Consider the following 18027-nt stretch of genomic DNA (forward strand, 5'->3'; position numbering starts at 1 on the left):
AATTATAATGCATGTGTTTATTTACTTGAAGTTCGTATGTTGATTGTGCTTTCACAACGTCCTCTGGAATTTTATAGCAATGCCAATGTTACATAAGGTGATAGAAAGAACAAAAAGTAAGTGGAGAACAAGAAAAAAGAACCAAGAAAGAGGGAAACATGGATAAGAGTACAATGCTGAAACCTGCTAACTAAAACACTGGCAACAATTAGAGATCGCTGGCAACTCATAACATAGGAATAGTAAACTGAGGGTTCAAATACCTCCTTTAGGGTGCATTTATGTAGGAATGAACAATAAAAGTTATCATAATAATATTATCTTGATTTCTTTTAGAAAAGAAGCGAAAGCTTGCTGCAAATCTTTGGGAGCTCATAACTCAAAAAACATACTTATTCCCACTTAGGTACATTTTTCTCACTTATTTGTTGTTTGATATTAAAGAAAAAGATATCGTTGAAAAGAAGAATAAAAATTCCACAATTCTGTCAGACAAAATTTTGATTTTCGTTTTACATTTTTTTTCATGATTATTTTCCGTCTAGACGAGGAAAAAAAAATAAAAATTCATTAAAAAAAAACAGAAAGGAAAATCAAAATTCTGTCTGACAGAATTGTTCGGTTGTTAGAGTAGTTTTTGTGGTATAAGTTTCAATACAATTGGTATTATAGTAGTGGGGAAAAATGTACCTAAATATTTTTTTTAAATCATGATTTTTGCTCATAAATCCAAAAGTTTTTGATCAAATGACTTGAAATTTTTATATGATGAAGGTATTATATGTGTCTAAAACATATATAGAAATTGTGTAATTTGGATCATTAGGAAAAAAAATGGCGGACATGGCGGACGGTCCCCCTTAAGTAAATACCAAATATACAGGGAGTTACTGTAACACCCCAATAATAAATACCATAACAGCTCAACAAATGCATAATGATTGTAAACGAAGTATAATTAGACAATGCTGTACTACAAATAAAAACAATTACATAAGATCCTCAACTTACATAATAATTGGTTCAAAGAAACTAAGTTGAATTTTATTAAAATCTGGCCTAGGGTAAAGCCTAACCTGACTTACATGCCTACAATTTCCTGCTACGAAACTCAACGAATAGTCCCTTTTCATATGAAATAATATCCTTTTATTGCAAAAGTCATTTTGCTTACTGTATCAAACTATAAAAAAAACTGCTTTATTACTATATTTCTTTATCTTGTTACAGTGTCTGAACATATGATACACTATCCGAGATTTACGAGATCACTTGGGTTTGTGTATTTACCTAAAAATGTCTATAAGTTAAGGACCTTCTCACCAATTTGTATCTATTTAACATACAAACCCAGACCTTTAATGGGGAGTATGACTTTGGAACAGCTGGAAAAGGGCCGTTAGCCCTTTTACCCCTGGGCTATTTGGAAATTTCCAACCCTTAACCCACAAGGCGTTATTTTTATCCCATCACATTTTGCAGTATACTTTTTTAAATTGCTCTAACAGGCTTAATTTTTGTCTTAGAGAGGTCAGGTTGGTCTCATTCTCTTGGAAAATGGCTGAATTTTCTCAAGGAATTATCAAAAATATGAAAAAAAAAATTTTATAGCATTTTTTTGCAAGGACGTACCGGTACGTCCATGGGGGTAAAGGGATGAGTTTTGTGAAACGTACCAGTATGTCCTTTGGGGGTAAAAGGGTTAAAGAGTGGAATAAATACATAAGGCTGGGAGGAACGTAGAGAGTAGAGGTCCCCTTTTTTGTTTTGTTTCATTTGTTGATGTCGGCTACCCCCCCAATATTGGGGGAAGTGCCTTGGTAGATGTATGTATGTATAAAAATCATTGAAGTTTCCACATAAGTTTATGCAATATATAATGCCAAAAGAATAAAAGAAGTTTATTATTATTACTAGCCAAGCTACAACCCAAGTTGGAAAAGCATGATGCTATAAGCCCAAGGGCTCCAACAGGGAAAAAATAGCCCAGTACAGAAAGGACAAATGACATGAGCTCCAAGAGAAGAAATAGCAATCAAAACAAAGTTTCAAGATAAATAACATTAAATTAGATCTACCTTATATAAACTATAACAACTAAACGAGATGAAGAGAAACCATATAGAAATAGCGTGCCCGTAAAAGGGGAGATATCCTAAGTCGAGTGGAAATCCCTGCATGACCAATCTGACTGGTTTTCCGACCCAGGATATGTCAATGTACTTTGGTCCTGAAGAGAAGTGAAAGTCATGATTCCTGTTCAACATCCTAACTAAAGATATTAGGCTAGGCCTCCCTTAGGGAGTATCATTATTATTATCATTATTATTATTACCTGCTAAGCTACAACCCTAGTTGGAAAAGCAGGATGCTATAAGCCAGGGGGCTCTAACTGGGAAAATAGCCCAGTGAGGAAAGGAAAAAAGGAAATATAAAATAATTAAGAACACTAACATTAAAATAAATATCTCCTATATAAACTATAAAAACTTTAACAAAACAAGTGGAAGTGAAATGAGAGAGAATAGTATGCCTGAGTGTACCCTCAAGCAAGAGAACTCTAACCCAAGACAGTGGAAGACCATGATACAACCCTAGTTGGAAAAGCAAGATGCTATAAGCCCAAGGGCTCAAACATGGAAAAATACCCCTGTAAGGAAAAGAAATAAGGAGATAAATCAACTAAAAAAAAAATAAAGAACAATTGAAATAAAATATACTGTATTAAAAACAGTTGCAGAATTAAAATAGATCTTTCTTATATAAACTATAAAAAGAAACTTGTGTTAGCCTGTTCAACATAAAAACATACGCTGCAAGTTTGAACTTTTGAAGTTCCACCAATTCAGCTACCTGATTAGGAATATCATTCCAAAGCTGGAATAAAACTTCTACAATACTGTGTAATAGTGGAAAGCCTTATGAGAATCTAAATTGGTTTTTCCCAAAGTGGGTAGTGGATTGACATTGTGGGCGGTGAGAGACAAGCTGTGTCTGAGAACGATAGGGTCGCAATAAGAGCATTCAAGAAATAACTTGTTTACTTTTTTCCTTTGTTTTTGCATAATCTTATGTCAAAACATGTACGTTTACAGAATACAATTGTCATTAGAATTATAAGTGAATGCATTGTTCTGTTGCATAGTTCAAAGTGTATCAAGGAGGGAGGGGTCTTCAGGAGTTCATCTGGAAACCAGGGGGACACCACCCTGAAAAAGTTTGGGAACCACCGATTTCAGTCCTATAGGACTGAGTGATTTAATGTACATACATACATATACCAAGGCACATCCCCCAATTTTGGGGGGTAGCCGACATCAAACAAATGAAACGGAAAAGGGGACCTCTCCTCTCTACGGTCCTCCCAGCCTGACAAGGGACTCAACACTTTGGCTGGTACTGCTAGGGGTGCCGCAGCCCACCATCCCCCGTTATCCACCACAGATGAAGCTTCATAACACTTGATTCCCCTACTGCTGATACTTTCGCGGTCATCCAAGGCACCGGAGGAAGCAACAGGGCCTACAGGAATGTAGTAGCATTATATGATTAATGAGAATGTATAAATTTTCTCCATACTTCCCCTCTTAGTGTTTTGGCCCACGATACTGTTGTGAGAATGGTTTAACGAGTGCTTAAACTATTGATAGGGTGCGGATAAGAAGCCAAGCCCTCTCACCTGTCTGAAAGCTTTACTTATGACCTTTCGGTCCAGGACTGGGGAGGGAAGTTAGGTTAACCCTTTTACCCCCAGGCTATTTGTAACTCTCCAACCCTTTACCCCCAGGGGTTATTTTTTTCAAGCACATTTGTCAAAATAATTTATTCAAATTGCTCTAACAGCCTTAATTTTTGTCATAGAGATGTAAGGTTGGTCTCATTCTCTTGGAAAATGCCTGAAGTTTCTGAAAAAAAATTATCAAAAATATGCAAAAGAAAAAAAAATATAAATAGCAGTTTCTTGCAAGGACGTACCGGTACGTCCATGGGGGTAAAGGGATGGGTTTTGTGAAACGTACCAGTACGTCCTTTTGGGGTAAAAGGGTTAAAGGACTCCGGTTTGTATAGCTATGAATAATTTCTGTCAATAGGGAGACTCACTGCTTGGTGGGTTGGCAGTCCCCCTAGAACTAAACTAGTTGGTTCTTCTTTCCTGGAAGTGTCTAACCACCTGATCCCATATGGGAGCAAAACAGTGATTCCAGGAAGCTCGTATTTGTCTTTCGTAGGGATGAAAAGACTGATAGAACCTGTCTTGTACACAGATATATGTATCGGCCAAATGAAAAAAACCTTTAAATGGGAGATGTCAGTTTTGAATAATTTACCTGTATGATGATTAATGATTTTGTATAGATTTCACCATCCCTTGTTTAAGGTGGAAGATACCTCTTTTAAAGATAAAAGAATGGAGCTCTGATTTTTATTTTGAAAGCAGTATGGCAGGATGTAAAAACCCACACCCTTTATTAATCCTACTGACGATAATCCAACAGAAAAAACTTAGCCGTTACTTTATCAGTACCTGGACTTTCAGACAAGGATATTAAAACAAACAATCCTTAAAACAGGAAATGTTAATACCTGTATTAATCTACAACAACAACAGCCACTGTTTCTAGTTCACTGCAAGACAATGGGATGGAGAAGGTCTCGAACCTGGGGTCATGTACAACGGAATGGGACTTCTTTGGAGCCGCCTTTTGGCTTTAGTTATTTGGAGACAGCTATTTGGCACCGAACTGGTTTACCGATGTCCTTTTCGAGGTAGCGACGTCCATTTTGAGATAGCGACATCCTTCCTGAAGCCAGGCTATTTTGGCACTAGAGACGAAATGAAATGCTGTATCTTTTTTTCTAAATGTGATGGCTTTCAATATGATGCAACATAGAAACCTAATCATGCTATTGCAGAATTTGTAAAAGCATATAACATGGTCAAGAAGATGAAAGAATAATTTTGGGAAGGTGAAGCTGGTTAGCTATTTTATCATAAATCCGATGTGTGGCATGCAGAGGGAATATTTAAGATGTTTTCATTGTCTTATGGCAGGACACGGTGGCGTTTTCATGTCTTATGGCAGGACATGGTGGTGTTTTCATTGTCTTATGGCAGGACACGGTGGTGTTTTCATTGTCTTATGGCAGGACACGGTGGTGTTTTCATTGTCTTATGGCAGGACACGGTGGTGTTTTCATTGTCTTATGGCAGGACACGGTGGTGTTTTCATTGTCTTATGGCAGGACACGGTGGTGTTTTCATTGTCTTATGGCAGGACACGGTGGTGTTTTCATTGTCTTATGGCAGGACACGGTGGTGTTTTCATTGTCTTATGGCAGGACACGGTGGTGTTTTCATTGTCTTATGGCAGGACACGGTGGTGTTTTCATTGTCTTATGGCAGGACACGGTGGTGTTTTCATTGTCTTATGGCAGGACACGGTGGTGTTTTCATTGTCTTATGGCAGGACACGGTGGTGTTTTCCTGTGTTGTATGCCCTATCATCAAATAAGCACATAACATACTTAAGAATGTTCTGGATGATAAATGAATTATTATCAGATTTACAGCCTTAAGGATTATACTGGGATCATGAACAGACTGCCTTTTTGCCATTAGTCATGTTGAAAGGATGCTTCTTCCATTTAGGTCATATTGTACATATTTGAAATATCTTGACCTCTATATCATTATTATTACTTGCTAAGCTACAACCCTAGTTGGAAAAGCAGGATGTTATAAGCCCAGGGGCTCCAACAGGGAAAATAGCCCAGCGAGGAAAGGAAACAAGGAAAAAATAAATATAAACTATATAAACTTTAACAAAACAACTGGAAGGGAAATTAGATAGTGTGCCCGAGTGTACCTTCAAGCAAGAGAACTCAAACCCAAAACAGTGGAAGACCGTGGTACAGAGGCTATGGCACTACCCAAGACTAGGGAACAATGGTTTGATTTTGGAGTGTCCTCCTCCTAGAATAACTGCTTATCATACCTAGTTTCTCTTCTACCCTTACCAAGAGGAAAGTAGCCACTGAACAATTACAGTGCAGTAGTAAAGCCTTTGGGCAAAGAAGAAGGGTTTGGTAATATCTGTGTTGTCAGGTGTATGAGGACAGAGGAGAATCTGTAAAGAATAGGCCAGACTATTCGGTGTGTGTGGGCAAAAGGAAAATGAACTATAACCAGTGAGAAGGACCAAATGTAGTAGTCTGGCCAGTCTAAGGACCCCATAACTCGCTAGCGGTAGTATCTCAACGGGTGGTTCCCTGGCCAACATACTACCTAGAAGGAATTCAATAATGATCCCATCTTAAACTTTGAAATAAAAATTATAGTAGCATTAACCTATGTACCAGAGTCAGGGTGTTCCGAAGACCCAATGAATCCCTCGAAGCCATTTGATGCACAAACTTAGTAACAACTGCATCCCTTCTCTTAGGGATGCAGTTACCCCAGAGGAAAGCACATTGGTGAATCAGGAATTCTAGTGCTTTAGACTGATTGCACAAGTTCTTCGTGCTGTTTTTGTACAAGTGATCCAACAATGAGAATGCCTACAAGGGTAATATGGAAGCCGTTCTAAAGTTTACATCTCTGGCGCTGAGAAAACCACCAATTGCCGAGTTTCTCACTCGTGAAACAAGGGGTCAAGGATGCCACACCAGGACCCAGAGGCAGCGGATTAAGATATATCCCTTCTGTGACGTAGAACTTTCTCTATACAGACAGCACTGGTGGAATTAACTTTGACGACCTCTCAACTTTAAGGGAGTCCTTCAGAGCAGAGACCTGCTGTTTAATCTTATGAATGGTGTCTTAACCCTGTCAGGACCAGAGCAGTTCCAGCCTATGTTCAGGGATGAACCCACCAATGGATGTCTTCTTCTCTATGGAAAGTGACAGAGGGACCTCTCCAAGTTTATTCAACCTCCGGATTACTCCAAGAACCAGCAGAAAGGACGACTCCTCACCCGGCTCTGCTGTTGGAACTTCCAAAGGATCTACTCCCGTAGGATCTGAGGAACCTACCTCTACAGTGGTGGAAGACGGATCCTAAATCATAATTGGAGAGGGAGAATTAGCGAGCTCTACCCTAGCCCTTTCACTTGGCAGAGGAACAAGAAGCATCTTCCTGCTTGACTACTGGATGACAATTCTTACACCATTGAAGAATGTCTTTCCACTGTCTCCCCAACTCTAGTGCAGGAATGGGGGAAAGTCTGATCATGCGGGAACAACTCCGCAGGCGAAGCATGGTCAGGATATCATTTAGCAAGAGGATGTGGTCACTTAACATCATCCTCATTTGAGGTCGAGTCAAGAATAATAGGGACCAAATGGAACTCCTCTTTAAGTCACTCAGTCTTAGATGTCGTAACAAAAGGATCTAGATAACTTGCATTATAAGCAGATGGAATCAAGGGAGTATGAGATCTAATGGGCACCAAAGGATGATCCTGGGGAATCACCTTAGGAAATGGAGAGAAAGTTTCAGGACATCCCTTCTATCCACATGCAGCCAAGACAGCCACATTCCATGTTCGTAGGAACTGGAACATTTCCGCTTCTCTTAGAAGTTGATCTAGGATTGATTGATTGATTGATTTAAAGTTTTCAGGTATCCTGACATCTAAGGTCATTGACACCGATATCATTTAGTTTATATATATATAAAAAAATAAAAGAATATTCAATTAAAACCATATAAGTTTAATGTCATTATAAAAGTTAAATAGTTTTCAGAAGACCTGCTTCTGAAATAAATCTAAAAATGCCACTTGCATAGTAGGACATGTCCAAGAATCTTGGTAAGGATGAACCTGCCACCCTCACCTTGAAACTCAAACAAATATATATTCCTTAAGTTATTATAATTGGGGCATTCGGTCAACAAATGCCACACTGTTAGAGGTACTAAACAGTCATCACAATACAGTCGGTGTTGGCCCTTCAGCAGAAACTCGTGTCAACCGAGTGTGACCAATACATCATACATACATACATATACCAAAGGCACTTCCCCCAATTTTGGGGGGTAGCCGACATCAACAAGAAACAAAACAAAAAAGGGGACCTCTACTCTCTACGTTCCTCCAGCCTAACCAGGGACTCAGCCGAGTTCAGCTGGTACTGCTAGGGTGCCACAGCCCAACCTCCCACATTTCCACCACAGATGAAGCTTCATACTGCTGAGTCCCTTACTGCTGCTACCTCCGCGGTCATCTAAGGCACCGGAGGAAGCAGCAGGGCCTACCAGAACTGCGACCAATACGGAGACGACAAAGAGACTTCTCCCATTTTCAGGGCATAATGTTATACCTCCAAGGAGATATAACATTTGCTACTTCTCTCATTTTACTCCCATCTAGACTATCCCATTGCTGTTGCCATTTATTGCAAACCAATTTCTTGATGTCAGGTAAGAAATCATTATAGGGAATGGGATACCTTCTTAGCAGCAACTCGGATGCAGCATTCTTAGCCAGTGAATCTGCCTTCTCATTCCCACACACACCTACATGTGCTGGAACCCAACAAAATTGAACAGTTATACCTCTCCGTCCAATAATAAAGAGCCATTCTAAAATCTTTAAAACTAGAGGGTTGCTAGAATTAAAAATTTCTAGAGCTTGAAGGACACTCCTTGCATCACTAAAAATTGTAAAATTACCCTCCTTCTCCAACGCTATTTTCTCAATAGCGGTTAATATGCCATACAGTTCGGCAGTAAATATGGAAGCTGTTAGAGGAAGTGCACCTCTACAATTAAAACCATTACTATGTACACCAAATCCAATGCCAGCATCAGATTTGGAGCCATCAGTATAGATAAAAGTTGATCCTCTATGTTCTTTAACATGTTCATTAAAGACACTTGGCTTCTAGGTCTGACATATTCTTCTTATCTCCAATAAAACATTTACTGAAAGATATCTCTGGTAACTTCCATGGAGGCGTTGATACCTTGAATGGAAGTACCTTATTTCTAATTATATCCAGACTATTTAATAATCGTTTCACCCGAAAGCCAAAAGGTTGAGGAGATTTTGGGTGCAACTCAAAGTATGATGCGTGTCTTACAAGGCTTGCAGTCTGAAAGGCTAGAGAGCTAGGGAGTCTTTGCAATCTAAACCAATACCGAATAATGGAAGACATTCGGTAAAGGTCTAGAGGTAACTCTCCAGCATCAACAAGGAGACTTGGGATAGGCGAGGTTTTAAAAGCTCCTGTAGACAATCTAATACCTGCATGATGTATCGAGTCTAATATTTTTAACCGGCTTGGGGTGGCTGAAGAATATATTTCACATCCATAACTAATTTTAGAAAAAATCAACGCCTCGTATAATTTCAAAATAGTATTGCGGTCTGCCCCAAAAATAAATGGACCACTGCCTTTACTTATATTAAGAATAAAACACATTTACACTACTTACCAGGAGATATTGAAATTCTGATGAACTGCAAACTGTTACAGCACTCAAATTCAAAGCTGTCCATATTCAAGGCCATATAATTTGGCTCTCCTCAAATCTAGCCAAAGTTCTGTGGATAAAAAGGAATACATAAATCTATGCTCATGTATAAAATAAAGTCCAAAATCAAATAAGGTAAAAAAATAATAATACAAAACGAGTCCAGTAAATAGACACTACACGGGTTAGAAAATATTACAAAACACTTTACACGTTTATAATGATTACGAAAACAATTAGGAAAACTCGCACATTTTCAAGTAATTTGCTTTTTTCTTTACAAACCTGAGTATTATAATAGGAGTGTATTATAGTAGGACACATTTCCAAGAATCTTGGCAAGGATGAACCTGCCACCCTCACCTCGAGCCTCAAACAAATATCTATTCCTTAAGTTGTTATAATTGGGGCATTCGGTCAACAAATGCCTCACTGTTAGAGGTACTAAACAGTCGTCACAATACGGTTGGTGTTGGCCCTTCAGCAGAAACTCGTGTGTCAACAGTGTGTGACCAATACGTAGACGACAAAGAGACTTCTCCCATTTTCGGGGCATCATAATATACCTCCAAGGAGATATGACATTTGTTACACCTCTCATTTTATTGCCATCTAGGATATCCCATTGCTGTTGCCATTTATTGCAAACCAATTTCTTGATGTCAGGTAAGAAATCATTACAGGGAATGGGATACCTTCTTGGCAGCAACTCGGATGCAGCCTTCTTAGCCAGTGAATCTGCCTTCTCATTCCCAGACACACCTACATGTGCTGGAGCCCAACAAAATCTAACCATTAAACCTCTCCATCCAATAATAAAAAGCCATTCTAAAATCTTTAGAACAAGAGGGTTACTAGAATTAAAAACTTCTAAAGCTTGGACACTTCTTGCATCACTAAAAATGGTAAAATTACCTTCCTTCTCCAACACTATTTTCTCAATAGCGGTTAATATGCCATACAGTTCGGCAGTAAATAAGGAAGCTGTCAGAGGAAGTGCGCCTCTACAATTAAAACTATTACTATGTACTCCAAATCCAACGCCAGCATCAGATTTGGAGCCATCAGTATAGATAAAAGTTGATCCTCTATGTTCTTTAACATGTTCATTAAAAAGAGACCTGGCTTCTAGGTCTGACATATTCTTCTTATCTCCAATAAAATATTTACAAAAAGATATCTCTGGTAATTTCCATGGAGGCGTTGATGATACCTTGAATGGAAGTACCTTACTTCTAATTATATCCAGACTATTTAATAATCATTTCACCCGAAAGCCATAAGGTTGAGGAGATTTTGGGTGCAACTCAAAGTATGATGAGTGTCTTACAAGGCTTGCAGTCTGAAAGGCAAGAGAGTTAGGGAGTCTTTGCAATCTAAACCAATACCGAAGAATAGAAGACATCCGGTAAAGGTCTAGAGGTAACTCTCCAGCATCAACAAGGAGACTTGGGATAGGCGAGGTTTTAAAAGCTCCTGTAGACAATCTAATACCTGCATGATGTATCGAGTCTAATATTTTTAACCGGCTTGGGGTGGCTGAAAAATATATTTCACATCCATAACTAATTTTGGAAAAAATCAACGCCTCGTATAATTTCAAAATAGTATTGCGGTCTGCCCCAAAAATAAATGGAACACTGCCTTTACTTATATTAAGAATAAAACACATTTACACTACTTACCAGGAGATATTGAAATTCTGATGAACTGCAAACTGTTACAGCACTCAAATTCAAAGCTGTCCATATTCAAGGCCATATAATTTGGCTCTCCTCAAATCTAGCCAAAGTTCTGTGAATAACAAGGAATATATAAATCTATGCTCATGTATAAAGTAAAGTCCAAAATCAAATAAGGTAAAAAAAAATAATACAAAACGAGTCCAGTAAATAGACTCTACACAGGTTAGAGAATATTACAAAACACTTTACGCGTTTATAATGATTACGAAAACAATTAGGAAAACTCGCACATTTTCAAGTAATTTGCTTTTTTCTTTACAAACCCGAGTATTATGATAGGAGTGTATTATAGTAGGAGACATCATTTCCAAAAATCTTGGCAAGGATGAACCTGCCACCCTCACCTCAAGCCTCAAACAAATATCTATTCCTTAAGTTGTTATAATTGGGGCATTCGGTCAACAAATGCCTCACTGTTAGAGGTACTAAACAGTCGTCACAATACGGTTGGTGTTGGCCCTTCAGCAGAAACTTGTGTGTCAACAGAGTGTGACCAATACCGAGACGACAAAGACGTCTCCCATTTTCGGGGCATCATAATATACCTCCAAGGAGATATGACATTTGTTACACCTCTCATTTTATTGCCATCTAGGCTATCCCATTGCTGTTGCCATTTATTGCAAACCAGTTTCTTGATGTCAGGTAAGAAATCATTACAGGGAATGGGATACCTTCTTTGCAGCAACTCGGATGCAGCATTCTTAGCCAGTGAATCTGCCTTCTCATTCCCAGACACACCTACATGTGCTGGAGCCCAACAAAATCTAACCATTAAACCTCTCCATCCAATAATAAAAAGCCATTCTAAAATCTTTAAAACTAGAGGGTTGCTAGAATTAAAAACTTCTAGAGCTTGAAAGACACTCCTTGCATCACAAAAATTGTAAAATTACCCTCCTTCTCCAACGCTATTTTCTCAATAGCGGTTAATATGCCATACAGTTCGGCAGTAAATATGGAAGCTGTTAGAGGAAGTGCACCTCTACAATTAAAACCATTACTATGTACACCAAATCCAATGCCAGCATCAGATTTGGAGCCATCAGTATAGATAAAAGTTGATCCTCTATGTTCTTTAACATGTTCATTAAAAAAGAGACCTGGCTTCTAGGTCTGACATATTCTTCTTATCTCCAATAAAATATTTACAAAAAGATATCTCTGGTAACTTCCATGGAGGCATTGATGATACCTTGAATTGAAGTACCTTACTTCTAATTATATCCAGACTATTTAACAATCGTTTCACCCGAAAGCCATAAGGTTGAGGAGATTTTGGGTGCAACTCAAAGTATGATGCGTGTCTTACAAGGCTTGCAGTCTGAAAGTCTAGTGTGTTAGGGAGTCTTTGCAATCTAAACCAATACCGAAGAATGGAAGACATTCGGTAAAGGTCTAGAGGTAACTCTCCAGCATCAACAAGGAGACTTGGGATAGGTGAGGTTCTAAACGCTCCAGTGGACAATCTAATATCAGCATGATGTATAGAATCTAATATTTTTAACCGGCTTGGGGTGGCTGAGGAGTATATTTCGCATCCATAACTAATTTTGGAAAAAATCAAGGCCATGTATAATTCTAAAATAGTATTGCGGTCTGCCCCCAGGATGTATGGGACAATACTTTTAAAAGATTCAGAGCTTCAAGACATTTAGATTTTAATGCTTTTAAGTGAGAAACCCATGTAAGCCTACAATTAAATATCAAACCTAAAAATTTGGTTTCCGATACACATGGGATCCGTGGACCTTTAATGTATATATCCGGGTCTGGATGTACTCCCAGGATACAACAAAAATGGACAATGGTAGTTTTACTTGTCGAGAACCTAAATCCATTCATGTCAGCCCACTGGATAATTTTATCAATAGAGTTGGATTTTTCTCTCAACCATTGCCATTCTAGTGCCAGCAAATGATATTGAGAGATCATCCACAAATAATGTTGAGAGAACATCCTGGGGAATGGCTGAGGATATCCCATTAATTGCTAGTGCAAATAGGGTTACACTCAGCACACTACTTCCTGAGGAACTCCTTCTTCCTGGCACTTACTCTCTGATAGAGTTTCCCCCACTCTCACTTGAAAAACTCTACGTGAAAGAAATGCCTGAATAAATAGTGGCAGCTCTCCTCTCAATCCCAATTCATGAATGGTTTTAAGAATACCATATCTCCATGTGGTATCATATGCCTTTTCAAGGTCAAAAAATACTGTAACATGGTGCTGTTTGGAAGCAAAGGCTTCACAAATAGAAGACTCTAGTCGTATCAACACATCAGTCGTTGAGTACATTTTTCTGAATCCACATTGAATGGGTGATAAAATATTCTTCTTTTCAAGGTACCAAATCAGTCTTGCATTGACCATCTTCTCCATGATTTTACATAAACCAGATGTCAATGCAATAGGTTGGTAGTTTGCTGCTAAAAACTTGTCCTTACCGTGTTTTAAAAAGGCTAAAATAATGGCTAGTTCCCAAACACTTGGGTAACTATGATCATGCCATATTCTATTAATAATGCTTAAAATAAATAACTTTGTATTAAAATGAACATGTTTAACCATTGCATATGGAATTCCATCAGGTCCAGGAGCTGTATCGTTGCAAGTAGCGAGTGCGGAATAAAGTTCTCTTTCAGTAAAAGGAGAATTATACGATTCTTCCCTTCCTGTTGCAAAATTTAAAATTTTCTTTTCTTCAATGCTCCTGTACTGGTGACCAGGAGCTGCTACACTATTGCACGATGCATTCGAAAAATGGTCAGCCAGGGCATTGCTAACATCATTTGCTCAGTTACATACTGGCCATTCACCTTCAACACTGGTGGTGGGTTGGGGGTAAATTTGCCTGCAATTTTTTTTATTTTCCTCCATACAGAAGATGGTGGTGTTCTACTATTAATGGAGGAAACAAAAGCCACCCAAGATTGGCGTCTAGCTTCTTTCATGGCACGACGGAACTGTGCTCTACATTTCTTGTACATAATTAAATTCTCATCAGTTCTGCGCAATCGTGTTAGAGATCTTCTTGTGGCTCTGTGGGGGGCAGTTAGTTCTGAAGACTACCACGGGACCACGGGACTGGTCGTCGTTTGAATAACCCTGTTGTTTTAGGAATTGAATTGACTCCTGCTGTATGGAGAGTTCCATTCAGTAAGTCTATGGTATCATCGATATTTTCAACCTGTCCTACATCCCCCTCAATTTCGCTGAGCTCACCCACAATGTTTGGTACTGAAAAAAAAATTTGCTCTGGGAGGAAAATCTCAAACAGTAATGAGAGAAAAACATACAATACTTCATTCAAATACACGCTATAAGAGCAAAAAATCTGGGTAAATATATGACACTTTAATTTCTAGCTAAATACCAAACCATATACTTTTTCCACTCGCTTCCCTTTTTTTTTTCTTTTGCATTTCCAACCGTGATTGGGGCACACCACTCTATTATAAGCTTTATGGGGGACCCCAGTGGGGAACCCAGGGTCTTTGGGTGTAAGAAATGTCCAAAATGAGTGCTTTGCAGTAATGATAGTCATAAATGCATAATAAACACAATGTAGTTGGAGATATATGGATTACGTAAGTGGCTGGAAATTAGAACATTCATCTGATTCACTTTCCATCCTTCTAATGGTTTGGGCTCCACCATGGCTAGCCATGCTCGCAAAATTAACATAGCATCACTATTCCCAAGTTCTGGCAGACGTACCGTGTATGTGTATGCAAGCATCGTGGGTCATTATTTCAGGAATATATTTTACTTTCACATGAGCAAGTTTGGCTATATGCTGAAAAGAGCATTTTCAACAACCAATTACTGTACTGAAATAGATGAAATTGCACTACTGGAAGCTTCCAAATTGATTGTACTTTCCTTTTAGATGTCTTTATGTGATTACATAGTCATGGTGGAACTGAAGAAGATGGAAAAAAGGGATTTTAACGAAAGAAAAATCTATTTTTGGGTGAGATAGCCATGTCAGCCTGATGGGAGTTCCCTCCGGCAGCTTCCTACTGTATAATATTTCGCGATTGATATTATATGAGAATTACCGTCGGGTATCACAGGGTTCTAACCCCCGGAAAGACTATCCGAAGATATCGGGTGGAAAAAATGGCTGTTGTAGAATAACATATGGGAACTTGTGCATTAATATTTGGAAGGTCGTAATTGGTTAAAAAAGCCTGGTAATGATTACGTCATACAACAAACAGAACGGCTGGCAAATGCAAACAATGCATGTGCAGTAACTCCTAAGCAGTCTCCCAAAATCAATAAAATTAGATTTAGAAATACTTCATCTTAATCGAATGACATGCAAGTTATTACGCCTCACTCAACATTAAACAGAGCTAAGGTTGTAGCTTAGCTAAGAATAATAATAAACAGAGGGGCACTCAGTAGAGTGCAGACCTCCGTTGCGGAAGCTCATTTCTCGACCTCTTGCTCCATCTTGACCTAGGCCTTTGACCTTAACATGTATTAAATGGCGTGGATTTTCATACACTCTAAAATGAACCAAGTTTGAAGCCTCTGTGACAACAATGTCCAAACTTACGGCTGATTACGTGAATTGGACATTTTGCTTGACATTCCAGAATTTAATAATTTCCAGCTTTATACATAACAGTTGATTCCTGGAAGTTTCAATACATGATTAAAATTGTGGTCAGGAGGCTGTTCACAAACACCCACACAAATGGGGTAAAACAAAACCTGCTTCCAACTTCATTGGCAGGGTAAAAATACCAAACTAACCAAAATCAGAGCCGGTTTAGTATGTGGCCTACCTTTTTTTATTCTGGTTTAGTCTGTGGCCTACTTGACTTGTTAGGTTAGGTTAGGTTAGGTTAGGAAACATCCTAAAACAGACAATTTTGTAGGCCAAACACAAAACCGGCAACCCAAAATCTGTATGTGCAAATTGTTGCGGCAACCAGACCACCTGCTCACAAAGAAAATGGGGATCCTTCCTAATTGTATCCATCATCTCCCACGCTTAAACATAGGTATATGTTGGTCCACCCAACTGAATCTTGGCAAGGATGAACCTGCCATCCTCACCTCAAGCCTCAAACAGATATCTATTTCTTAAGTTAGTAAAATTAGGGCATTCGGTCAACAAATGCCTCACTGTTAAAGGTACTAAACAGTCCTCGCAATACGGTTGGTGTTGGCCCTTCACCAAAAACTCGTATCAACCGTGTGTGACCAATTCGGAGGCGACAAAGAGTCGTCTCCCATTTTCGGGGCATCATAATATACCTCCAAGGAGATATGACATTTGTTACTTCTCTCATTTTATTCCCATCTAGACTATCCCATTGCTGTTGCCATTTATTGCAAACCAATTTTTTGATGTCAGGTAAGAAATCATTACAGGGAATGGGATACCTTCTTGGCAGCAACTCAGATGCAGCATTCTTAGCCAGTGAATCTGCCTTCTCATTCCCACACACACACCTACATGTGCTGGAACCTAACAAAATCTAACCATTAAACCTCTCCATCCAATAATAAAAAGCCATTCTAAAATCTTTAAAACTAGAGGGTTGCTAGAATTAAAAACTTCTAGAGCTTGAAAGACACTCCTTGCATCACAAAAATTGTAAAATTACCCTCCTTCTCCAACGCTATTTTCTCAATAGCGGTTAATATGCCATACAGTTCGGCAGTAAATATGGAAGCTGTTAGAGGAAGTGCACCTCTACAATTAAAACCATTACTATGTACTCCAAATGAAATGCCAGCATCAGATTTGGAGCCATCAGTATAGATAAAAGTTGATCCTCTATGTTCTTTAACATGTTCATTAAAAAGACACCTGGCTTCTAGGTCTGACATATTCTTCTTACCTCCAATAAAATATTTACAAAAAGATATCTCTGGTAACTTCCATGGAGGCATTGATGATAACTTGAATGGAAGTACCTTATTTCTAATTATATGCAGACTGTTTAATAATTGTTTCACCCGAAAGCCATAGGGTTGAGGAGATTTTGGGTGCAACTCAAAGTATGATGCGTGTCTTACAAGGCTTGCAGTCTGAAAGGCAAGAGAGTTAGGGAGTCTTTGCAATCTAAACCAATACCGAAGAATAGAAGACATCCGGTAAAGGTCTAGAGGTAACTCTCCAGCATCAACAAGGAGACTTGGGATAGGTGATGTTCTAAATGCTCCCGTGGACAATCTAATACCTGCATGATGTATTGAATCTAATATTTTCAACCGGCTTGGGGTGGCTGAAGAATATATTTCACATCCATAACTAATTTTGGAAAAAATCAACGCCTCGTATAATTTCAAAATAGTATTGCGGTCTGCCCCAAAAATAAATGGAACACTGCCTTTACTTATATTAAGAATAAAACACATTTACACTACTTACCAGGAGATATTGAAATTCTGATGAACTGCAAACTGTTACAGCACTCAAATTCAAAGCTGTCCATATTCAAGGCCATATAATTTGGCTCTCCTCAAATCTAGCCAAAGTTCTGTGGATAAAAAGGAATACATAAATCTATGCTCATGTATAAAGTAAAGTCCAAAATTAAATAAGGTAAAAAAATAATAATACAAAACGAGTCCAGTAAATAGACACTACACAGGTTAGAAAATATTACAAAACACTTTACACGTTTATAATGATTACGAAAACAATTAGGAAAACTCGCACATTTTCAAGTAATTTGCTTTTTTCTTTACAAACCTGAGTATTATAATAGGAGTGTATTATAGTAGGACACATTTCCAAGAATCTTGGCAAGGATGAACCTGCCACCCTCACC

At 38.5% G+C, this 18027-nt stretch overlaps 1 protein-coding gene across 9 annotated transcripts in view; it reads right to left on the bottom strand.

The window, feature by feature from the left end:
- Positions 1-18027, bottom strand: part of LOC137636096 (uncharacterized) — a 59102-nt gene that overhangs the window by 12990 nt on the left and 28085 nt on the right. For all 9 annotated transcript variants that reach the window (XR_011042924.1, XR_011042926.1, XR_011042923.1 and 6 more), the window contains 3 exons: positions 17625-17733; positions 11165-11273; positions 9441-9549 (listed from right to left, as the gene is read on the bottom strand). Coding sequence is in view for 2 of the 9 variants with exons in the window: in XM_068368516.1 (XP_068224617.1) it covers positions 9441-9516 (76 nt within the window). In the remaining 7 variants the exon portion in view is untranslated. The remainder of the gene's footprint in view (positions 1-9440; positions 9550-11164; positions 11274-17624; positions 17734-18027) is intronic.

The sequence above is a fragment of the Palaemon carinicauda genome, unplaced genomic scaffold (genome assembly GCF_036898095.1).
Source record: "Palaemon carinicauda isolate YSFRI2023 unplaced genomic scaffold, ASM3689809v2 scaffold229, whole genome shotgun sequence".
NCBI lineage: Eukaryota > Metazoa > Arthropoda > Malacostraca > Decapoda > Palaemonidae > Palaemon > Palaemon carinicauda.